This window comes from Canis lupus, chromosome 21, assembly GCF_003254725.2.
Source record: "Canis lupus dingo isolate Sandy chromosome 21, ASM325472v2, whole genome shotgun sequence".
Lineage (NCBI taxonomy): Eukaryota > Metazoa > Chordata > Mammalia > Carnivora > Canidae > Canis > Canis lupus.
This window is the reverse complement of record NC_064263.1, coordinates 24,132,929-24,156,192: the sequence shown is the minus strand read 5'-3', so window position 1 is coordinate 24,156,192 and position 23,264 is coordinate 24,132,929. Positions and strand designations below refer to the sequence as shown.

At 35.3% G+C, this 23,264-nt stretch overlaps 1 protein-coding gene and 1 long non-coding RNA gene across 6 annotated transcripts in view; one reads left to right on the top strand and one right to left on the bottom strand.

The window, feature by feature from the left end:
- LOC112667446 (uncharacterized) overlaps positions 1-8,909 on the top strand; it is a 58,456-nt gene extending 49,547 nt beyond the window's left edge. Inside the window, exons 3-4 of one of the 5 annotated variants that reach the window (XR_007404628.1) lie at positions 4,177-4,331; positions 8,499-8,909. This is a non-coding gene — a long non-coding RNA (uncharacterized LOC112667446). Of the gene's footprint in view, positions 1-4,176; positions 4,458-4,795; positions 5,053-7,134; positions 7,179-8,498 lie in introns of those variants that run through there. The other 4 variants (XR_004807756.2, XR_007404629.1, XR_004807757.1 and 1 more) reach the window with 4 other exon arrangements.
- PGM2L1 (phosphoglucomutase 2 like 1) overlaps positions 1-23,264 on the bottom strand; it is a 55,952-nt gene that overhangs the window by 32,057 nt on the left and 631 nt on the right. The window contains exon 2 of the mRNA XM_025459029.3: positions 502-669. Within this exon, the coding sequence (XP_025314814.1) occupies positions 502-669 (168 nt within the window). The remainder of the gene's footprint in view (positions 1-501; positions 670-23,264) is intronic.

Below are 23,264 nucleotides of genomic sequence, written 5' to 3'. Positions count from 1 at the left end.
GAGAAAGTTTTATAAAAATGGGGAGAAACAAATCATATATCATACACTGTCTTAAAGAATTCTCAAATGGATATGGAAAACCACATTAAAAGGAAATATTTTCAACGAAAATTTGCAAATACTCTGGTTAACCTTTATCAATGGCTATATGCCAAAATGAGTAATTCTTTTTTTCTATCTTTGTTTCTCTGTATTAATTGGAAATGTCAATATCCATTTCCTGACTGCAAATGCAAAGTAACATTGTCAAGAGTTTGACAATGGTAGCCAAAAGAACTCTTAATCAAAAAATTAGTCTATGACCTTGAAGATACACAAATGACTTCTAAGATAAATGTTGTGCAAGACCAAAGGTCAGCATTTATCCCACATTTTTTATTTATAAGTACCTTCCTAGATATAAGTTTGTCTGTGGTTTTTTTTTAGAAAGGCACTACCTAATTTATAAAGCCAAAAAATACAGTGAGAAAAAGTATATATATAATACTTTGTAATACTTACCTGTGTTGACTGTATTACCGTAAGGTCATTAATATAGCAAAATCCTGCCCCCATAGCAGAACGAAGTCCTGCAGTCCCAAAAGTCATTCGGCAACAAAGACGATCTCGCAGTTCCTTGTTCATCCCATTCCGTAACAGATTTTCAATCTGCTCTTTTGTTTTCGGATTCTATAAAAAAGTATTCAGATTAATCAGGATCATAAGCAGATTCCTAATGTGAAGCCCATCTGAGGAGCCAGCTAAGTATGCATATATCACAAGGTTCTAGACAAACTATAAATTCCACAGTGCTACTGGTCAATCTTAGTATGTATAGTAAAACAATACCAGCCATTCACTGAGTCCCCCAAGGAGCCAAGCCCTTACTGAAGTCGGATTTACATATCTCTAATTGTCATAGCATTTTTTGTAACAATATTCAAGAATTTTTTAACAAATTGTCAAATTGATAAACTTAAGAGCTGTGGATCCAAAATAAGCCTCCTAGTCAAAAAATAACATTAATTAAATTGGAGTCTATATTAAGTCTTAAAAGAAATATGGAAGTTATTGGGTAAAAGCCATTCAACACATGCCTACCAACTGCTTCCTAAATCTCTGCCCTTCAGAATGACCAGATAAGCCTTCCTGCTCTTTAAAGTCACAGGAAACCATTCAGTGTATCTACAGTAAAGGTGATCATAAAAAGGTCTTAGATGTTAAATGTGGATTTAGTTAAGAATGAGAATGAAAATTCAGTCCAAACTTGGCTTGCGAAGCAGGACACACTAACATCTATATTTTAGGATTCTGTGTTTTATTATCACATCCTTTACCTTATTTTCATAAAGCTCAAAGATGCCCTGACTGATATAGGACTTCACAAACAAATAGCAAACTTAAAATAGAAATACAATTATAATTAGAATAAAATTTGAATGAAATTTTCCAGTATTTTCTTTTCAAGAGTAAGAGTCAAATATTATGAAAATAAAGTAAACCACAACTCCCTTCCATGCTATGTATAGTATGGATTTAGTCCATACTAACAACTTAGATCTTCTACATTTATAGCCTATACAATGATGAATGAATATTCAGAATATTCGGAATGATAAACCAAGGCACCTAATAGGTGCATATTTGTACTTGCAAAGTACAAAAAAAACAAAACCCCAAAGTACAAATAGAGCATATCTGTACTTGCAAAGAAATAAAAACATATTAATAAATAATTTAAACAAAAAGGTTTTCTGGGGATCCCTGGGTGGCGCAGCGGTTTGGCGCCTGCCTTTGGCCCAGGGCGCGATCCTGGAGACCCGGGATCGAATCCCACATCAGGCTCCCGGTGCATGGAGCCTGCTTCTCCCTCTGCCTGTGTCTCTGCCTCTCTCTCTCTCTCTGTGACTATCATAAATAAATAAAAATTAAAAAAAATTAAAAAAAAAAAAAAAAAAAAGGTTTTCTGGTTATAATGGAATTAAAGTAACCGGAGTAATGCCACAAACTAATGAGAAGCCATGAGCATTCTGATTAACTGAAATTGTAATCTGCTAAAAATGGATAAACTATACAACATATATATTTATATATATACATATATATACAGACACATAAAACCTTGATTCAAAGAATCTCCATTTTATAAATGGCACACACTAACAAATACATGGGCTACATAAAAATATGCATAGCTATTTTTTTTAAGATTTTATTTATTTATTTGGTAGGGGCATGAGCAGAGGGGCAGAAGGGGAGGGAGAAGCAGGCTCCCTGCTAAGTAGGGAGATCATGACCTGAGCCGAAGGCAGACACTTAACCAACTGACACCAGGTGTCCCAAAATATGAATAGCTATTAAGAATCTAAACAATAAGATTACCTGGGCAACTATATATTATTTCAATGTCTAATATATGACCAGACTTGATACAGAGGTCAAAGAGACTTGAAGAGGGCTAACAAGCCCAGGTGGCTCAGCGGTTTAGTGCCGCCTTCAGTCCAGGGCCTAATCTTGGAGACCCAGGATTGAGTCCCATGTCAGGCTCCCTACTGGAGCCTGCTTCTCCCTCTGTCTCTCTCTGTCTCTCTCTCTCTCGTTAATAAATACATAAAATCTTTTTTTTAAAAAAAGAAGAGGGCTAACATTGAAAAACAAGTATAAGAATGACAAAAACTGAAGACTAAAAAACCTCCATTCTGTAGAGGGTATGTGACAGTGTCATATAATTAGTGACACTGAAATTGGGATAGTCCTGGGGCATCTGGCCGGCTTAGTCAGAAGAGCATGAGACTTTTGATCTCGAGGCCATGAGTTCAAACCCCATGTCGGTTGTAGAGATTACTAAAATTAAACAAATTAAAAAAAAACAAATTGGGATACTCTTTTTAAAGTTTGCAACAATTATCAAGATTTAAACTGCATATGACTTTTGGCCCATAAACTTCTCTGTCCACAGCAGTATCTTCACCCAAACAAAAAGATTTATTTATTCATACAAGAATGTTGATTAGAGCATTTTACTGGGAGTAGTATTATTACCACTATATTGATAACAAAATTAAGATTTAGAGAGGGAGCCTAAGTAACCTGGAGTTAATATTGGAGGTTTAGACAAGATTTGAATGCAGGTTGGTCTGGCTCTAAATCCTAGAAACAACAAAATAACTATGTAGGGCAGGCTAGTGATGCTTCTAATAATAATAAACTCTAACTAAAAAGTAAAACATTATTCCTTTTAATTACAGCCATATAAAAATGATCTACCAGACATGAATACTATTAGGGTACTGAGTACTTCCTAATGTTTAACTGCACAACTACCACAGTAAGGGCCTAAACATTCCATTCTCCATTATAAACACTGCAACCAGTCCTAACCTTATTCCTGGTTCTGAAAAATCCTGTGAAGTAGAAAAAATAAAAATGGATTGAAAATCATGATGCATAGACGTAAGTATATTTTTATGGTAAAAAGTGCTAAGTAATTACAGTGACAGGCATATGTAAAGTTAAATCTACTTTAACTCAGATTTCTCCACTATTTCATTGCTAGACATTAAATTAGATGTTGATGTTACAGATGTTTAAAAATAGACCTAAAGGGCTTTATATGTAGCCATGATTATCATATATTTTCCATTCAGATGAAATTGCATTTGTATTTTGTTGTTAAAATCTTCAAATAACCATGTTTTTTACAAGCTATCCTATATGAAGATTCTAAAGAACTACAAATTATTTTTTAAACATCATTTCCACACAGAACTCGGATGTAGTAAATGAAAAGCAGAAATGTGTATAAAGTGTTTTAATTTATGTAAAAAGAGGTATGTGTATACTTATATATCATTCCAGAAAAAACCCGTGCAAATAAATATAAGAGGCTAAAAATGGTGATTACCTCTGATGGGAAACCAGGAGTGAGGTCTGAGGTAGAAAAGTGACATTTTAATTGTACAGCCTTGGTACTATTTGGATATATTATGGATGTATTACTTATTTTATGGTAAAAACTAGATAAGTATGATGGCTGAGAAAAACTACTATTTGTATGTTTACATGAATACTTTTTATCTCATAAATTGTTCTTTTTAGAACAGTACCCATAAAAGACTATTAGTAAAATGTATATTAGAGCTTTCTCAAATATAAATTATTGTTTGCTTTCTAAATGTACTCTCATTTTTTTTAAAGATTTTATTTATTTATTCACTCATGAGAGACACAGAGAGAGAGGTAGAGGGAGAAGAAGCAGGCTCCCTGAAGACAGCCTGATGTGGGACTCAATCCCAGGACTCCAGGATCAGGACCTGAGCCAAAGGCAGAAGCTCAACTACTGAGCCACCCAGGTGCCCCTGTACTTTCTTATTTACAATGCACTCATTACTCATTAGGAGGAGCAGCGAATCAGCCAAAAAAGAAAAAACTGGTTCAACTGGTGTCAACTGTAAAGAAAGTGCCTCTAAAATTATCCTGTAAGTCTGTGGAGAAGTTATATGATTTACATACTTTTTGGTAATGCACTTATTGATCTATCATATAAAATGAAAATTAATTTTTTTAGAAAGTAAATGCATTCAATCTGAACTAAATTTGCTCTTAACTAGCATATCTTAGAATCCTAATAATTTTAGTACCCCAAAATAGTAATCTTGCAGAAAATCCAAAAAAATTTTAGTGACCGCTAGCATTTTCTATACTTCATTGGGAATAAAGCTGATTGTCTAGTAGGAAATCAGTAAGCTAGAGAATACAAAATTAAAGCCATGCATTATTTTCAAATTTTACCTGTTTACCCAAAATTTTCCTTTAGGTTCTAATCTATGGATTGCTGCAACTTTATATGGCTGAAATGAAGAAAATACAGTGTCTTCTTACATAATACTCTGTGGAATTCTGTTTTTTCCATAGTGTAGGTCCATAAAGCCCAAATTCAAAGAAAACATGAAAGAACTGATTTACCAAAAAACAAAAGAAAAAAGAAAGGCAGCACTTTATATATATTTATTATATATATATATAAAGAAGTACCTCTTTTAACATACTTCTTACAAACTTACAAACTCTCATAGATGTGAATAAAGCTATATACCAGATCAAAGCCACTCCAACTCTGCCTGCCATCAAATGAAAGTATTCACCCAAGCTTTTCTGAACCTAATCTATTCATAATTAGGGGTTTCTATATTATTTATGTGTAATAAATATAAATATACATAAAAATATATAAAAGTAGTTAATCATCATTATATAAAACAAATCAAGTATGCCAATGAGGAATTCACCTATAAATCTTCTTTCCTAACTCTTTTATAAACCTAATATTTGTATAATTTTTATACAACTTGAATCTACTCTATTTGTATTCTAGTACTAAATCTAACAGCTTAAAAACAATTTAAAATGTGAACTTCATTGTTTAGAAGATTAGAACAGATCTAAAAGAACATAGTATGTATTTACAATCCAAATCCTAATATTGTTATATATCTAAAGATGAGGCAATATACAAAACTGACTTTGTAGTGGCTCAAATATATCCAACGGCAAAGCTGTATATAACATTTGAAAATGTTACTGACAGAGGCTAGTGTTCTAAACATAAATACCAGTTTTATTTACAGAGAAAACATATTTAAGTTTATTTCTTTTTTTAAAAAATGTTTTATTTATTTATTCATGAAGACAGAGAGAGAGAGACACACACACAGAGGAAGAAGCAGGCTCCTTGCGGGAAGCCCAATGCAGAACTTGATCCCAGGACCTCTGGATCACAACCTAAGCCAAAGGCAGACAGACACTCAACTGCTGAGCCACCCAGGCGTCCTTTAAGTTTATTTCTAAACAGAAGTTAAAATAGGAAACTGCTGTCTGAAAATCTGAAGGGTAAATGCAACTGACATTTACTTCTCAGGGTCAGCCAGCTTGAAGATCCAAATCTAGAGACCTGAAGCAGAACATGTTTTTCCCAACTAGATGCTTCCTTATTGAATCCAAAATATATCTTGCTAACCAATAATTTTTTCCCATTTAAGGGTCTTTGTGTAATTATAAATTTAATTTGTCCATCTTTAAATTTTTTTTCATATTGAAGTATATAGTTGACAGAAAGCATTATATTAGTTTTAGGTATAAAACACAGTGATTCAATAATTCTATAGATTACAAAATGTTCACCATGGTAAGTGTAGTTAGTTATACCATCTGTCATATCATGTTAACACAATATTACTGACTATATTCCTTATGCTGTACTCTTCATCTCCGTAACTGGAGAAATTCCATAACTGGAATTTTGTATTTTTCACAATCCTTTTTGCCTATTTTGCACATGCCCCCACCCCTCTCTCCTCTGGCTACCACCAGTTTGTTCTCTGTATTTATGAGTCTGTTTTTGGTTTTTGTTTGTTCATTTGTTTTGTCTTTTGATTCCAAATATAAGTAAAATAATTTATCTTTTTAAAAAATGTATAGAAATTGGATTAAATTAAATTGGCTTAGATAAATCTGAATGAGTATCCTTGTCATATAAAGTGAGATTTCATTATTAATAATTGGCTTAATAAACTCTGAGAAATAATCACTTAATGAATATAAAAATTATATCCAGGAAATAAATATTCTAACTATTCAAAAAGCAGAAAATATGATTTCAAATATAATATATTGTTATCATCTAAGTATAATACCAAATATACCAAAATTAATGTGAAAGATCAAAATGTTGATTATTTCAAAAATTAAGATTACATAGACATAGTCTTTTTTTATTTTTTAATTTATTTTTTATTGGTGTTCAATTTACTAACATACAGAATAACCCCCAGGACACAGTCTTTTTTCTAACAAAGCACACACACTGAGCTGAATTTTACTGTTCAATAACATAGTCATACTCAAGTATATATTAAACTTTAAACAAAAAATATTTCTCATATAAGGCAATCAAAATAAAACATTTCAAATGTTTGCTGTTTTGCTCTAGGTATTCTGATACTTTTCTTGACTAAAACTGCTCTTAAAAACTCGTCTTAATTTTAAAAAAATAACAGAAAAAACAATATCTCAGTAGATGCAGAGAAAACATTTGAAAAAATTCAACACCCAATAATTATTTTTAAATTTCTCACTAAATTTTTAATGTAATTCCAGGAGGATCTAACCAAGAGAAAAGAAACATGTTCACACAAAGATCTGTAAGTGAATTTTAATGGTAGATTTATTCTTAACAGTTGAAACCAGTTGTCCATCAATGAATGAACAGATTGTTGTACATCCATAAAATGGAATAACATTTAGCAATAAAAAGGAATAAACTGATGAAATAGACAACAAAATGGATAAATCTCATAAGCATTATGTTAAGTGAAGGAAGCCAGACACAAAAAGTCTATAACCTGTATGATTTTTGCAAATGCAAACTATAGGAACAGTAAAGAACTATTAAAACTCAACAATAAAAAAACTCACCCAATTTAAAACGAGGCAAAGGGGGATCCCTGGGTGGCGCAGCGGTTTGGCGCCTGCCTTTGGCCCAGGGCGCGATCCTGGAGACCCAGGATCGAATCCCACGTCAGGTTCCCGGTGCATGGAGCCTGCTTCTCTCTCTGCCTATGTCTCTCCCTCTCTCTCTCTGTATGACTATCATAAATAAATAAATAAATAAAAATTTAAAAATAAAAAATAAAAAAAAAGAGGCAAAGGAGGGGCACCTGGGTGGTTCAGTTAGTTGAGTGTCTGACTTTGGCTGGGGTCTGATCTTGGGATCCTGGGATCGAGCCCCTGGGATGGGCTCCGCATCAGGATCCCTGCTCAGCAGGTAATCTGCTTCTCCCTCTCCCCCTCTCTGACCCCACGTGTGCTCTCAAATAAATAAAATATATATTTTTAAAGATTTTATTTATTTATTTATGAGAGACACAGAGAGAGGCAGAGACATAGGCAGAGGGAGGAGAAGCAGGCTCCATGCAGGAGTCGGATCCAGGACTCAATCCCCAGACCCCAGGATCACGTCCTGAGCTGAAGGCAGATGCTTAACTGCTGAGCCACTCAGGCATCCCTCAAATAAATAAAATCTTAAAAAATAAAAATAAAAAGGGGCAAAGGATTCACTAAAGAAGATATATATAGCCAATTAGCTGTAATAAGTATTGATTCATGCTACAACATGGATGAACTTTGAAAATATGCTAAGTGAAGGAAGGCAGACACAAAGGCCACATACAACCATAGTATGCTTCCATTTATATGAAAGGTGCAGAATAGGCAAATCTAGACAAATGAGTGGTTGTCAGGAGCTGAGGGAGAAGGAGGTATGGGGAATGACTACTATTGGGTATGAAGTTTCTTTCTAGGGTGATTAAAATGTTTGGGAATTAGAGAGTGCTGACAATTGAACAAGCTTTTGAATATACTAAAACCCAGTGATTTATACATTTCAAAATAGTGAATTTTATTTCACATTATGTGAACTATATCCTTTTTTTTAATGATTTTTTTTTTTTATTCATTCATAGAGACACAGAGAGAGGCAGAGACACAGGCAGAGGGAGAAGCAGGCGCCATACAAGAAGCCTGACGTGGGACTCGATCCCGAGTCTCCAGGATCACACCCCAGGCTGCAGGCGGCCCTAAACTGCTGTGCCACATGGGCTGCCCACATTATGTGAACTATATCCTAATTGACAACTACTGGGCAAAATTAGATCAGTGGTTGACAAGGGCTAGATCAAGGGGATTCACTATAAAAGGGGCACAAGGATACTTTCGGCAGTGATACAAATGCTCTTTAATTGTGATGTTGGTTGTGCAATTGCATATACTTTTCAAAATTCATTAAATGGAACACCTAAAAAAATGAAATTTACTGTCAATTATGTAAATATAAATTATATTCAATTTATATTCAATTCAATCAATCAGCATGACTTTAAAAAAAGTATATATAGGGAGTCCTGGGTGGCTCAACAGTTGAGCGTCTGCCTTCAGCTCAGGGTGTGATCCTGGGGTCTGGGGATCAAGTCCCGCCTCAGGTTCCTTGCATGGAGCCTGCTTCTCCCTCTGCTTATGTTTCTGCCTCTCTCTGTGTGTCTCTCGTGAATAAATAAATAAAATCTTAAAAAAAAAAAGTATATCTAGAAAAGCCCTAAACTTAAGTTGAAGTAGAGGAAATATGCATAAATCCAGATGCATAGCGATATACATTATAAAGTATGAATTAAAAATAAGCAAGTATTAGGTGGTTTTTTCCAACTCTTTATAAAACATTTGAAAAATGTAATTTAATGTTAAAAATAAAATACTTGAAAGATACTTGAATTATATTTATGAAGAAGAGTTTAAAAAAATGAAAGAGAGGGATCCCTGGGTGGCGCAGCGGTTTGGCGCCTGCCTTTGGCCCAGGGCGCGATCCTGGAGACCCGGAATCGAGTCCCACGTCGGGCTCCCGGTGCATGGAGCCTGCTTCTCCCTCTGCCTGTGTCTCTGCCTCTCTCTCTCTCTGTGACTATCATAAATAAATAAAAATTAAAAAAAAAATGAAGAGAGTTAAAAAAAAAGACACGCAAATTACAAAAATAAATTCATGGGTGTGAACTGTACTGTAATAGAGTATCAACTCTCTTACTGTTAAGTTTTTCCTGATAATTATGTAAAAGTTTCTTGATATTTGGGAGAGAGGACATTTAAATCATTAATTCTATTAAGTATGAATCTAATTTTACAGAAACCACAAATGAAACTATCATTGTAAAATATGACATTTCTATTTAGTGAACATCTGAGGCTGTACTTGATGCTATTTTATTGTTGACTTGCATTTTGTTAAGGAACGGTAGCTTCTGGTACTATTTAGGGATAATTTAACAGTATTCTCATTTTCAAAAGTTATATAAGGGATTTTTTAAAATCCTATTACCTATTTTTAATTAATTAACTAATTAATTAATTAATTATTTTAAAGATTGTATTTATTTATTCATGAGAGACACAGAAAGAGAGAGAGGCAGAGACACAGGCAGAGGGATAAGCAGGCTCCAAGCAGGGAGCCCAATGTGGGACTCAATCCCAGGACTCCAGGCTCACGCCTTGAGCGGAAGGCAGGCGCTTAACCGCTGAGCCACCCAGGCGTCTCCTATTTTTTAAAAATTAAAAAAAAAAAAAAAAGATTTTATTTACCTATTTGAGAAAGAGCAACAGAGAATACAAGCAGTGGGGAGGAGCAGAAGAGAAGAAGAAGCTGACTTCTCTTCCCTGCTGAGCAGGGAGCCCATTGGGCTTGATCCCAGGACCCTGGGACGTGACTTGAGCTGAACAGACACTTAACTGAGTCACCGAGGTGCCCCTAAGTGATTTTTTGTGTGTGTGTGTGATTTTTTTTTTTTTAAAGGAGCTTGGCTCCTTTAGCTTTTTTTTTTTTTAAAGGAACTTAGCTCCTGTTTAGCTTCTAGAGTTATTTTTACTTGATTTAATGGAAAATAAAGCTATTTTTCAACCAAACAGGGAATTTATTCATTTTTTTAAAAAGATTTTATTTATTTATTTGACACAGAGAGAGCACAAGCACGCAGAGTAGTAGAAGGCAGAGTGAAAGGAAGAAGCAGGCTCCTCACTGAGGAGGGAGCCCAATGTGCGGCTCCATCCCAGGACCCTGGGATCAAAATTGGAGCTGAAGGCAGGCGGTTAACCAAATGAGCTACCCAGGGGCCCCAAACAGGAAATTTAGACAAAACTCTAGTATTCTTAGATAAATCTTGGTTACTTTGGGGAAAGGTAGAAGGGAATAGAATGGGATCAGTAAAGTGGATATAGGAATTTAAATTGAACCTGTAATGTATTTCTTTGAAAAGGAGATCTGATTCAAATTTAGCAAACTGCTGTAACGAAACAGGAGAGGTTTGTCATTCTCTGTGGTTTTTAAAAAAGAGAGGTCAATGTGTTAAAAAGGCTCATTAATTCTTTAATTTTGTTGGAAGGCTGTATAATCACCCTAATGTAAAACTTTGTTATCCATAATTCTAGAAGAGTCTCCAGGCTACCCTCCCTATCTCCAACCCATCTCATCCTAATTGCATTCTGGCAGATTAATCAGCCAAGAACCAACAATAGAGTCCAATTCCGTTTACAACAAATATAAAGGTCAGGAAGGGTGGGAATCAGATCCCAAAGGGCAGAGATCAAAATCTCTTTGGATTCAAATACTCTCTCCATTTCTCTGAGTTTGTATTACATAGGTTAAAAAATGGGAATAACTACCTCAAACAATCCTTGAAGGATTAAAAGAGATTTTTTTACATGAGAGCATCTATTAACACATCTGGCACATGATCACTCAATAAACATGAGATTTCCTTTTTCTTTTACGTAATCTTCACTACAACAGCAGTCTAACATGTATGCTATACTCGAGTTAAAAAAAAATTATTCTTGCATGCTGCCCATTCAGTTTCATTTTCCTGATCAGTATCATTTTCCGTTTTATTCTTCTATTCCTCCCACCTTAAATTTTCTCCCATATTCATCATCTATTTCAATCCTATTTACCCATGAAGGCCCAGCTCAAATTCTACTTCTTACGTAGTCTTCCTGACTTTTAATTTCTATGGTTCTTAAAAAGCATCGGATAGTTGACAAATTAATCGTTCTTTTTTTGGATCTTATTTAATTTTATTTATTTTTTAAAGTAGGCTCCATGCCCAGCATGGAGTCCAATGTAGGGCTTGAATGCATGATCGTGAGATCAAGACTTGAGCTGAGATGAAGAGTTGGATGCTTAATCAACTGAGCAACCCAGGCGCTCCTCTTTATTTGTATTTTAAAAATTATTATTAATTTTGAACTATATCAATACATTTTCCTAGTTAAAAAAAATACTAATAATACAGATAAAGCTAAAGATGTCTTAGACTGTTACCCCTGGTCCCAGACCCCTCCTGTGGGGGGAACCAGAACTGCTGGGATGCATCCTTCCAAATCTTTACCAGCATTTACATATGTATAGAAATGTAGTTTTGCTTTCTCTCTTTTTATTTTATATATATGGTATCAAATTGCACATTAGGTTCTATATAGCCACTTATTTCACTTAATATATTTTGGGGGTCCTTTCAATACAAACAGATCTATTTTTGTTTTGTTTTGTTCCTGTTTTACTGAGAAACAATTGACATCACTGTGTAAGCTTAAGGCATACAGCATAATGGTTTAATTTATATATACAATGACCCTTGAACAACACAGGTTTGAACTAAGCAGGTCTATTTATTTATTTATTTATTTATTTTTTTTTTAGCAGGTCTATTTATATGCAGATTTTTTCAATAAAGTCAGTACAGTATTCTGAATGTATTTTCTCTTCTTTATAATTTTCTTAATAACATTTTGTCTAGCTTATTTTATTTTCAGAATACATTTTATAATACATATAAGATATAAATATGTGTTAATCAGCTGTTTATTTTATTGATAAGGCTTCTGGTCTACAGTAGGCTGTTAAGTTTTCTGGGAGTCAAAAGTTACATGCAGGAGTGCCTAAGTGGCTCAGCTGGTTAAGTGCCTTTGGCTTTGATCATGATCTCAGGGTCCTGGGATCGAGCCCTGCATCAGGCTTCCTGCTCAGTGGGGAGACTGCTTCTCCCTCTCTGTACTGCTCTCTCTCTCTGTCTCTTTCTCAATCTCGTTCTCAAATAAATAAATAAATTAATTAATTAATTTAAAAAATCTTTTTAAAAGGGCAGCCCAGGTGGCTCAGCAGTTTAGTGCCACCTTCAGCCCAGGGCATGATCCTGGAGACCTGGGATTGAGTCCCACATCAGGCTCCCTGCATGGAGCCTGCTCCTCCCTCTGCCTGTGTCTCTGCCTCTCTGTCTCTCTCTCTCTCTGTGTCTCTCATGAATAAATAAATAAAATCTTAAAAAAATATATTTTAAAAAAAGTTACATGAAGATTTTCAACTGTTTGGGGTATTGGTGCCCCAACCTTCATGCTATTCAAGGTATTGTGAAATGATTAGCATAATAAGTTTAGTTTAACATCTTATATAGATACAATAAAAGGAAAAAAATTCTCTGTGAAGAAAACTCTTAGAATCTACATTTTTAAAAAAGAGATTTATTTATTTGAGAGAGAGAGAGCAGGGAGAGGGGCAAAGGGAAAGGGAATGGGAAAGAATCTCAAGCAGATTCCCTGCTGCGTATGGAGCCCAATGTGGGGCTCGATCTCATGACCCTGAGATCATGACCTGTGCTGAAACCAGGACTCAGACATTCAACTGATTGAGCTACCCAAGCGCCCCTAGAATCTACTTTCTTAAATGTTTTCAATATATCATATAGCCCTGTAAACTATAATTATATTGTCCGTTACATCCCTAGTACTTACTTAAAACCATAAGTTTGTACCCTTTGACCACCCTCCTCTAATACTGCATACACATACCCCATCCGGTAACCACAAATCTGATCTCTCTAGAAGTTTGGTGTGTTTTTGGTCTTTTGGGTTTTTTTAGATTCCACATGTAAGTGAGATCATATAGTCTTTGTTTTTCTTGTGTCTTATTTCCCTTAGCATAATGCCTTCAAGTTCCATCTACGTTGTCACAAATAGTAGGATTTTCTTTTTATGGCTGAATAATATTCCACAGTATATATATACCATAACTTCTTTATTCATTCATCCCCAATCTAGTATATTCAACTATTGCAGTGTTCAAATTTGTTTATCCTTCCCCCTTTGGTGGGCATTTAGGTTTTTTCTAAATTTTACCTGCATAAACAACGAAATATTTCAGAGGCAAAAATAACATGAGAAAAATTCTGAAGCAGAAACCACAAAATAAACCACATTTACATTAAAGAGATCTTTATATTAGAGAGATCTTCTGGTTAGCTGAAAGCTAATAGGCCTATGTATCAGAGAAGCATAAGATTTTTCATTTACATTTTAATTTTCATATTATTTTGTGCATTTGATATGACCATGTCATAGTTCTGTTTGGTAAGATCCAGTGCTCACTAAATTATCTGGTGTAAAGGATCCCACGCCGTATTAGATACAGTACCTACCTGTCTATATTTTTTTCCACTAGAAAAATATTATTTTCTCTTTAACTCCCAACACCAGAGGGCAGCAGCCTTAATATGAGCTAGCAGTAGAGAGAAACTGACTAATGAAAAAATATTTTAGTAAAATTTGCACTAAATTACTAATCATCCTTTCATTTTGGGGAAAAAATATTTATAAAAAAGTGAACAGACACATGAAATATGTAAAAACAACTAAACAAGCAAATCATGCTGTTTCTCCAAGAGGATGAAAGAAATCTAACTTAGATAATACAGGGAAGGAGCATGAAAATCTGATATGGTGAAATATAATATTTACATTATTGGATTAGTTCGATGTATCTTACAAGTAAAATCTGAAAGAACCAAATGAAGACAAATTCCTTTTCATTAGGTTCTCAGGCTCCCTAAAATTTTTCAAATAGGAGGAAAGAAAGAGGGAAAATAATTCCAGATCAAAGATATATACACATAGGCTTTCTAATGGCCTTGTAGAAAACTTGAAGGAACTAAACAAAAGTCCTTTATGAAAGAAAAGATAGGGCAAAAAAGCCCCCAAACAAAAAGCAGAATAAGCCAGTCCACCTATTTTGAAAATTTCAGGTGGGAAAAAGGATGTGCTTTCAAATATGAATCCTTTCCCTTTGAAGTACATATATATTTTTAAAATTCATAGACTGTACCTTTTTAAATCTTTTGTTTGTTTGTTTATTTGTTATTAAGTAAACTCTACCCTCAATGCTGGCTGAAACTCATGACATCAAGATCAAGAGTCACATGCTATTGACAGGCGGCCTAGACTTTACTTTTTAGAATAGCTTTAGGTTTATAGAAAATTGAGCAGATAGTACAGGGAGTTCCCATAAATGCCCCCCTTCACAATAGTCTCCCCTGTTGTGAACATCTTGTATTAGTGTGGTAATTTGTTGTAATTAATCCAATATTGATCCAATATGATAAACTGAAGCCCATAACTTACATATGGGTTTTGACAAATACATAATGTATTACATATTATAGTATCATACGAGAATAGCTTCACTGCTCTAAAAACCTCTTGTGGTCCATCTACTTCCTCCTTTCCCCTGTTCATTTTTTTTCATTGTCTCCACAGTTCTACCTTTTTCAGGATGACATACAGTTGGAGTCAGACAGTACGTAGCTTTTACAAAATGGCTTCTTTCATTAAGTAGTATGTATTTAAAGTTTTTTAACTGTGTTTTTGTGGCTTGATGGCTCATTTCTTTTTTGTAGCTTGACAGGTCATTTAAAAAAATCAATAAATAGTATTCTACTGTGTGGATATACCAAAGTTTATTTACCCATTCACCTACTGAAGGACATCTTAGTTGCTTCCACTTTTAAGTACATTTTTAATTTGAAAAAATAATAGAGAGTTTCATTTGAAGATGAGACTCCTCTTCTTCCTGAGAATTTATTTTATTTTTATTATTATTATTTTTTAAGATGTTACTTATTTATTCATGAGCGACACAGAGAGAGGCAGAGACAGGCAGAGGGAGAAGCAGGTTCCCTGCAGGAAGCTGGATTCGGAATTCAATCCCGGGATCCCAGGATCATGCCCTGAGCTGAAGGTAGACGCTCAACCACGAGCCACCCAGGTGTCCCTGGGAATTTTTCAAATGACAGTAAAGGTATCAAAGGACTAAATCCACAATGCAAAAAGAACTGGAGAAAGGGTCAGTGGGTACTGAAGGAGTAGATGAAATTTCAACATATTTCTGAAAGTCAGAAAGTAGCATGAAACAAAGCACAGTAAGCCAAAACCCTACTTATGCCTCTAATATCTACATTTTGTTCCAGCAATCTCATTTCTGGGTTTATAGCTAAAATAATTGAAAACAGGGTCTTGATGAAATATTTGCACATCTATGTTCACAGCAGCACAGTTGACAATGGCCAAGGGCTGGATGCAACCCAAGTGTCCACTGATGCTTAAATGTATAAACAAAATATGGTATACCATATTATTCAGTTTTAAAGATGGAAATCCTGTAACATGCTACAACATGATGAACCTTAAAGACATTATGTTAAGTGGAATAAACTAGTTACAAAAAGACAAATACTATATGATTTTCTTTCTATGAAGTATCTAAAATAGTCAAATTCATAGAAAGAGTAGAATGGTGGTTACCAGGGAATGGGGGGGGGGGAGGGCAAAAAGGGATCTATATAGTGGGTGGATTTCAGACTTAAAAGATGAAAAATATTCTAGAGATGCATGTGATGCATGCAGCAATGTGAGTATAATTAATACTACTGAACTGTACAGTTAAAAATGGTTATGATGGTAAATTTTATGTTGTGTGTTTTCTCACCACAATATAAATAATTAAATCTTACATTTTGTCTTCAGGTTGATCCTCAAAATTGAACATAATGTGAACACCAAGTTAAGATCATCTACATATTGTTCACTGTGGATCCCTGTTGTGGGTTTGGATAAAATTTGCTTCTGTTCAGGCCCATCTATGTCTCCTGAAGGTATTGGGATCAAAAGGAATTTTTTCTGAAGTCCTATCAATTGGTTGTTCAAAATCATGTCCTGTTTCAGTTTGCTTCATGTTCAGACCATAACTTGCTTACTCAGGTCTTCCTTCTTTCCTTCCTTCCTCCCATCCCTCCTTCCTCCCCTCCCTTCTTCTGAACTATCCGTAGAAAACTGCTTTTCTTTTTTTAATGTTGTTGCCAGAGAAACATACCATCTTCACCATATCATTAATATCTTCCAGTTTTTTATTATTTACGGCATGTGTGTAGCATTCTTTTTTCAAGACACATTTCTTGAAGCCCAATGTGGATCTAGGGCACCATAGTCATTTGGGATTTCTTTCCACTGGAGTAGTTCCTCCATGTCAGCTTCCCTTATATTTCCTATATCCTTTTTGCTGTAGGTTTCCTCAACTTAAGTTTTTATATTTTCTATTGCATTTGGCAGAAGGTAGAGAGGGATTCAGTCATTTTTTCTCTCTCTTAACTTCCAAGAGTTCATTCTTGCTTTTGATTCCTTTTCATAGCATCTTTCCTCATTTGATGGAATCGTCTCTTTAAATTTAATCTAAAAATTTTTAAAGTTCTATATATCTCGTTAACCTCAGCTTTTCTTTCTTTCTTCTTCTTTCTTTCTTCTTTCTTTCTCTCTTTCTTTCTTTCTTTCTTTTTGTTCTGGGCCCATTGCTTTCTTTTTCTTTGGTTTTCATGATGTTTCTTTCCTTTACATAACTTAATCCTTGGTCAGTCATTGGTATCCCCAGATTTTTCTGGGAAGATGGTATGGGTTTTCTCTATTTCTGTGTATGTAGGTTTGTTTTCTGCCACTGTCCTCTTAAATAAAATGGGCAATTGGGAGCTCTGCATTTGTGAGTTAGCACTAAGTACATTTTTAAAAAATTATTTATTTATGATAGTCACACAGAGAGAGAGAGAGAGAGGCAGAGACATAGGCAGAGGGAGAAGCAGGCTCCATGCACCGGGAGCCCGATGTGGGATTCGATCCCGGGTCTCCAGGATCGCACCCTAGGCCAAAGGCAGGGGCTAAACCGCTGCGCCACCCAGGGATCCCAGCACTAAGCACATTATTTAAACTTTTAAGTGAATAACTAAAACGTAAATGTTGAAATTTAGGAGAGAGAGAGAATGGTGTACATGAGCTCTGAGTTTTTAGAGCATATATTTGACAAATAATGCATAAAATAAATCCAGGACTAGTGGTACTAGCATATTATTTAGTCTTTTGATGGTAACCATGAGAATAACTAAAAACAGCTAAAAATAGCTTGTAAGGAACAAATCAAAAACAAGAAGCAGTTAGGAACATCATCGTTTTCTATTATGTTCCTTTTTGTACTTTTCTTTTTTATCATAAGTATGTATTTTTTGAAATGAATAAAAATGCATGGAAGATGAAATGATGGAAACTGAGGGGGAAAATGTAAGAAATGTGGAAATAAAAAGAAAAATGAATTTTATTTCTAAGAAGTAAAATAAGTTCAAACCCTCATTTATATGTACAAAATTACTCAGAGGGAGAAATGTTGTTGCTAGGGAGACCAAAGCAACTGTTGATCCGCAAATTCAGCTCTTAAAAAAAATTCCATGACATTTATTCTGCAATTACATCCTACTCAGGTTTAACATAAGCCAATAAAATCATTTTAATGAAGTCCTTGAAACCTGGTGTATATCACTAACATTTACTAAATATTCAGGTTACAGAGTATAGTTCAGTGATAAGAAAACTAGAGTAAAGGTCAGGTAACCTTGGTTCTAGTCCCAACTCTACTGCTTAAAAATCATACATCCTTGAGTAAGTCATTTACCTTTTCTGAAACTAAGTTTCTTTACTAGTAAAAATGGGGATAACTACTACCTAGCTTGCCTACCATTCAGGGTTGCTGTGAGCATCAAATGAAATTTGGAGTATTTTACACGGTTTGAAAACTACACAAATATATTCAACTAGGAAGTACTATTTTCCCCAAATTAATAAAGCCATGTGTATTCTGTACTCTTCAGTGATTAAAGACCAAATTAAGTATTAGAAAAATGTGAACCAAGAAAGGGAATATAAATGAGTATTTGTAAAAATTGAACTAGCTGACAGATACAAGCCCTGGTTAGGCTCTACCACAACTTCTTTAGGTCTCTGTATGATAAAATTACACAAGACTGCCTTTGTAGAGGTGTTTCTTGGGTATATTTTCCATCACACAATGATGATTTAAAAGAAAATTCATTCACCATTTTCTTTTAAAAAAATTTTTTTTTAATTTTTATTTATTTATGATAGTCACAGAGAGAGAGAGAGAGAGAGAGAGAGAGAGGCAGAGACACAGGCAGAGGGAGAAGCAGGCTCCATGCACCGGGAGCCTGACGTGGGATTCGATCCTGTGTCTCCAGGATCGCACCCTGGGCCAAAGGCAGGCGCTAAACTGCTGTGCCACCCAGGGATCCCCATTCACCATTTTCCAGGGCTATATTTTGCTTGAAAAAGTTTAACTATGCTAGATATCTGAAAATCACTGGCTTAAAGTCTTTTATTTCTATTTCCAGGCATTTCATAGCCTTAACCTAACCTAAACCATCTTTAACTTTACATTCTATCCTTTCTCAGCATACACCTACATTTTGAGACCAGAGTGCTCTACCCACTATTTTTCAAAATGCCATGGCCAATCTCTGCCTGCACATTTTGTCAATATAGCTGTTGCTGCTCCACCTGGAGCATTTATATGCCCTGTGTCCTGTTCCACTCCCCACCCACACATTCACGCACCCAAACTTGAGCAGTACTCAATATCTTGGTTATATCTGCTTTCAAAAAGTTAAAATTTACTGTAGATCAGAAACAGGTGATAGTTGTCATGTTACAGAGAATCTGGCTTCTAGGCCAGTGAAGACTTGTTTATAATGTGATAGAATGTATGAAAACATTGAAAGAAGTAGAAGAAAGTGAGGGCCTTAGATCTAGAACATAGAAGGGAGAGAGCACGACAGAAGTCATCTGTGCATTACCTGGAGGAAGAACACCTTGAACCATGGACTTGTTGGGTTCCAGTGTTAGGATAGTTCCATCATAGAATGGTAGCATTTACTTATTACAGGCCAATGCTGTTGAACATGTAGTTATGTATCTGAATCCCTGTGATTTGATTTCATGATCACTAAAAATCTTCCGATTCTTTGACTTCCCTTATGGTACATCTAGAAAATACCCTGATTAGAGACAAATCCACTTACATTACATCTGTACTATAAATTAATAAAATTACATTCTGAATTCAGACATCAGTTTCAGTTTCTTGAGGGTGAATTCATCCTGAGACAAGAGAGACACAATCTGAAGGCTTAAAAACTGAGGGTCAGTTAGTGAACTATGGTAAATTTACCAACGCACGGGACAGCCCTAGTGGCGCAGCAGTTTAGTGCCGCTTGCAGCCTGGGGTGTGATCCTGGAGACCCAGGATTGAGTCCCACCTCAGGCTCCCTGCATGGAGCCTGCTTCTCCCTCTGCCTGTGTCTGTTTCTGTCTCTCTCTGTGTGTCTCTATGAATAAATAAATAAAATAAATCTTAAAAAAAAATTTACCAACAGAATGCCACCCCATGGAAATTACATGGGGTATCCCAGACTGCCCCAATAAAAAACCTTTCTTGTTGCATTATTTTCTTTTTAACACTTATATACACTTTTATTTATTCAAGGCCGCTAAAGACATACTGAAGCTTTTCTATGATCTGTCTCTACATACCTTTCCAATAATTTCTCTCTATGTATCCAAACCAAAGCTACAGCAGTAAGTACACAAACTTTCTATATCTGCTTGGAATAGATCCTATGTTGACAAATCTAAATTTTAACCAATTCTGAAAGTTTAGCACAAGTAGCACTTTTTTTTTTCATGAAGACTTTTCTAAGTACATCACCCTACCAAGGCTAAAACTAGCAATTTTGGTGATCTAGGCAAGCAGAGTCATTCAGAAGCAGCCACATGTGATAGGTTCCTTTTTTTTTTTTCCCACTAAATAGATATTAATTAGGTATTAAACTCAGTTCCTCTTCTAAAACACTATATATGTTGTCAGCATGTCATGTAATAAATGCTGAAAGTTTGATCTATTATTTTACATTTCTGCACTCTAAATTTCAGTGCCCTGGGATATAGCCTAGGTTACCCACACTATCAATATACATTAAATACACCTTTGTTTACCAATTAAAAGTATTATTTCCCATTATAAGAGGGATCAATTATTATTTTTATGAAACAATTATTTAAATTATTTAGATTTCTTCCTCAGTTAAGGACACGTATTACTTGTTCCCTTTGTGAGCTTTTGTTTCATTTTCCCTTCTATGCTTTTTGAAGATATAATCCCTATCTATTTCATCTTTGTATCTTCCACAGGTTTTTAGCTAGTATCTTATATAGAGAGGGCACTCTGGGTAGCCTGGGTGGCTCAGCGGTTTAGTGCTGCCTTTGGCCCAGGGCGTGATCCTGGAGACCTGGGATCAAGTCTCAAGTCAGGCTCCCTGCATGGAGCCTGCTTCTCCCTCTGCCTGTGTCTCTGCCTCTCTCTCTCTATATATATATATCTCTCTCTGTGTCTATCATGAATAAATAAAATCTTAAAAAAATAGAGAGGGCACTTTAAATATAATTTAAGAATTTCTCTTCCATTTTCAATAAAGACTCCTCTCAGTCTTTTTATATGTATCCCATTTTATAAAGTCTTCCTTGATCATCCCAGTCCACAGGTCACTCTGACTTCTGAATTCCTATAAGGACTGCCTATAAAACATTTAATTGCCACCAATACTGCCCTAGTGTTATCTTTTTATGTATATACACATTTTATAGTCTTTTTATATTTCCATATATCCCAATAATACCTAGACACAGCATAGACAATGAATAAATATTAATTCACTCAAATAATCTTTTAAAAAAATCAATCAAGAGACTCATTAGGAAAAGTATAGACAAAACTGGTACCTAAAAAGAACAAAAGATCTCCTCCATGGTAATGAATACAAATTCCTATTGTTGCGGTCAAAAGCTTTCACATACATGGTAGTTACTAGTAAATTAAATTGTGTTGGAATTCTACAAGTGTTTTCAAATTTCATGACTCTTCCTTTCTCTTTAGGGACAATAAGGGCCCAACTACTTTCACTTCCTTAAAATAGCAATGAAAATACAAATGAAAGCAGATGGCTTTAAACAAAAACATCCATATTAAACATATAAGGTTATCATTCATTATAATTTGGTTAGGCTTCCCTGCTGAAGACACTTATATAGTCAGTTTATAATATATTGGTATGCTAAGCTTTAGCTCTTTTACCAAGCTGACCTCCAGCAAATGGTTTTAAAGTTACTCGCTTTTTACACATCCTTATGGTAATTAATGGGATATCACAAATTCTGCACACTTGACTTAAAAAATATATGTATATGGTCAAATACTATAATAACAGAGCGATTTCTTTAATTTGATTTTTGAATCAGAACACTCTAGAGTCTTCCCGCTCCAAGTGGTCCACAGACCAGCAGCATTGGTATCACCTGGGAGCTCATTCTTGAGGAAGAATCTCAGACCCTACCCCAGACCTATCAGTTGTGAATCTGCATTTTAGATCCAGGTGATCTGTAAAGACTTTAAGGTTTGAGAAGCACTGGTTTAGACTCCAGAGGAAGAACAGAACGTCCAAGATGCATATGATCAAGTAACAGTAACTAACTTATTGTAATTGCTTATTTGTTGGTCTTATCTGCTAACTGAAAGCTTGTTGAGGGCAGAAACCCTTCTATTTTCTCACTATTAGTATTCATTCCGTGGCCCTAACAGACTCAGAAAACGTTACCCAATGCTCAATAAATATTTTTTGCTAAATGCACGAATGAGCAAAGTGAAAAGAAGACTTTTTAAGAAAGCGAATCCTTTGGGAAATTCTTTTGTACACGATTTCACATACCGCCATACTAATTTCTTCATTCACTATTATTAATTCTATTTCAAATACGTTGCCTTCTCTACTTCAACAAACGCATTTAATGCACTTGACAAAGCAAAAGCTTGGATCATCTTCCTCTGATGCAGCCTCTTCTACAAGTGCGAGAACTGCGTTTTAACTCTGGCTCTCACATATCCATCCCATCTGCCTGCACAAGATGAAATCACCCCAACAACTTGGAGGGGGTGTTAGGGGCAGAGGAGGAAAAGCAGTGGGTAAAGCAAAAACACTTCCGTATCAGGAACATCAAACGAAACCGTGAAAACGTGATTCTTTGAACAGGCTGCTTCCAGAAAATAACTCCTGACAAGGGAAATAAAGAGGTAAGACAACTCTTACCTTTCTCGAGAGCAAAAGGTGATACTAGAGAATACCGGGGAATGATAAAAGACCAGCGACTACCTAGCGACGGAAGGTGGAAACACACCAGACCAGAAGTAAAGCGGTGAGCGGTTAGAGACATCTAAAAAGGGTACCAAAACCCACTTTCAGGTTTGCAGAGAAGGAAGTCAAGGGAGAAGAAAGGAAATAGCTCTATGAAAGGTTTAACTTAAGACGATGATGATGATAATAATAATTTTTTGAGAGAGAGAGACGACGTGCACTTGAAGGGCGGGGGGGTGGGGGTGATAAAGGGAGGCTGCAATTCCGCGCACTGCAAAAGGGACTACAGGCAGCGGG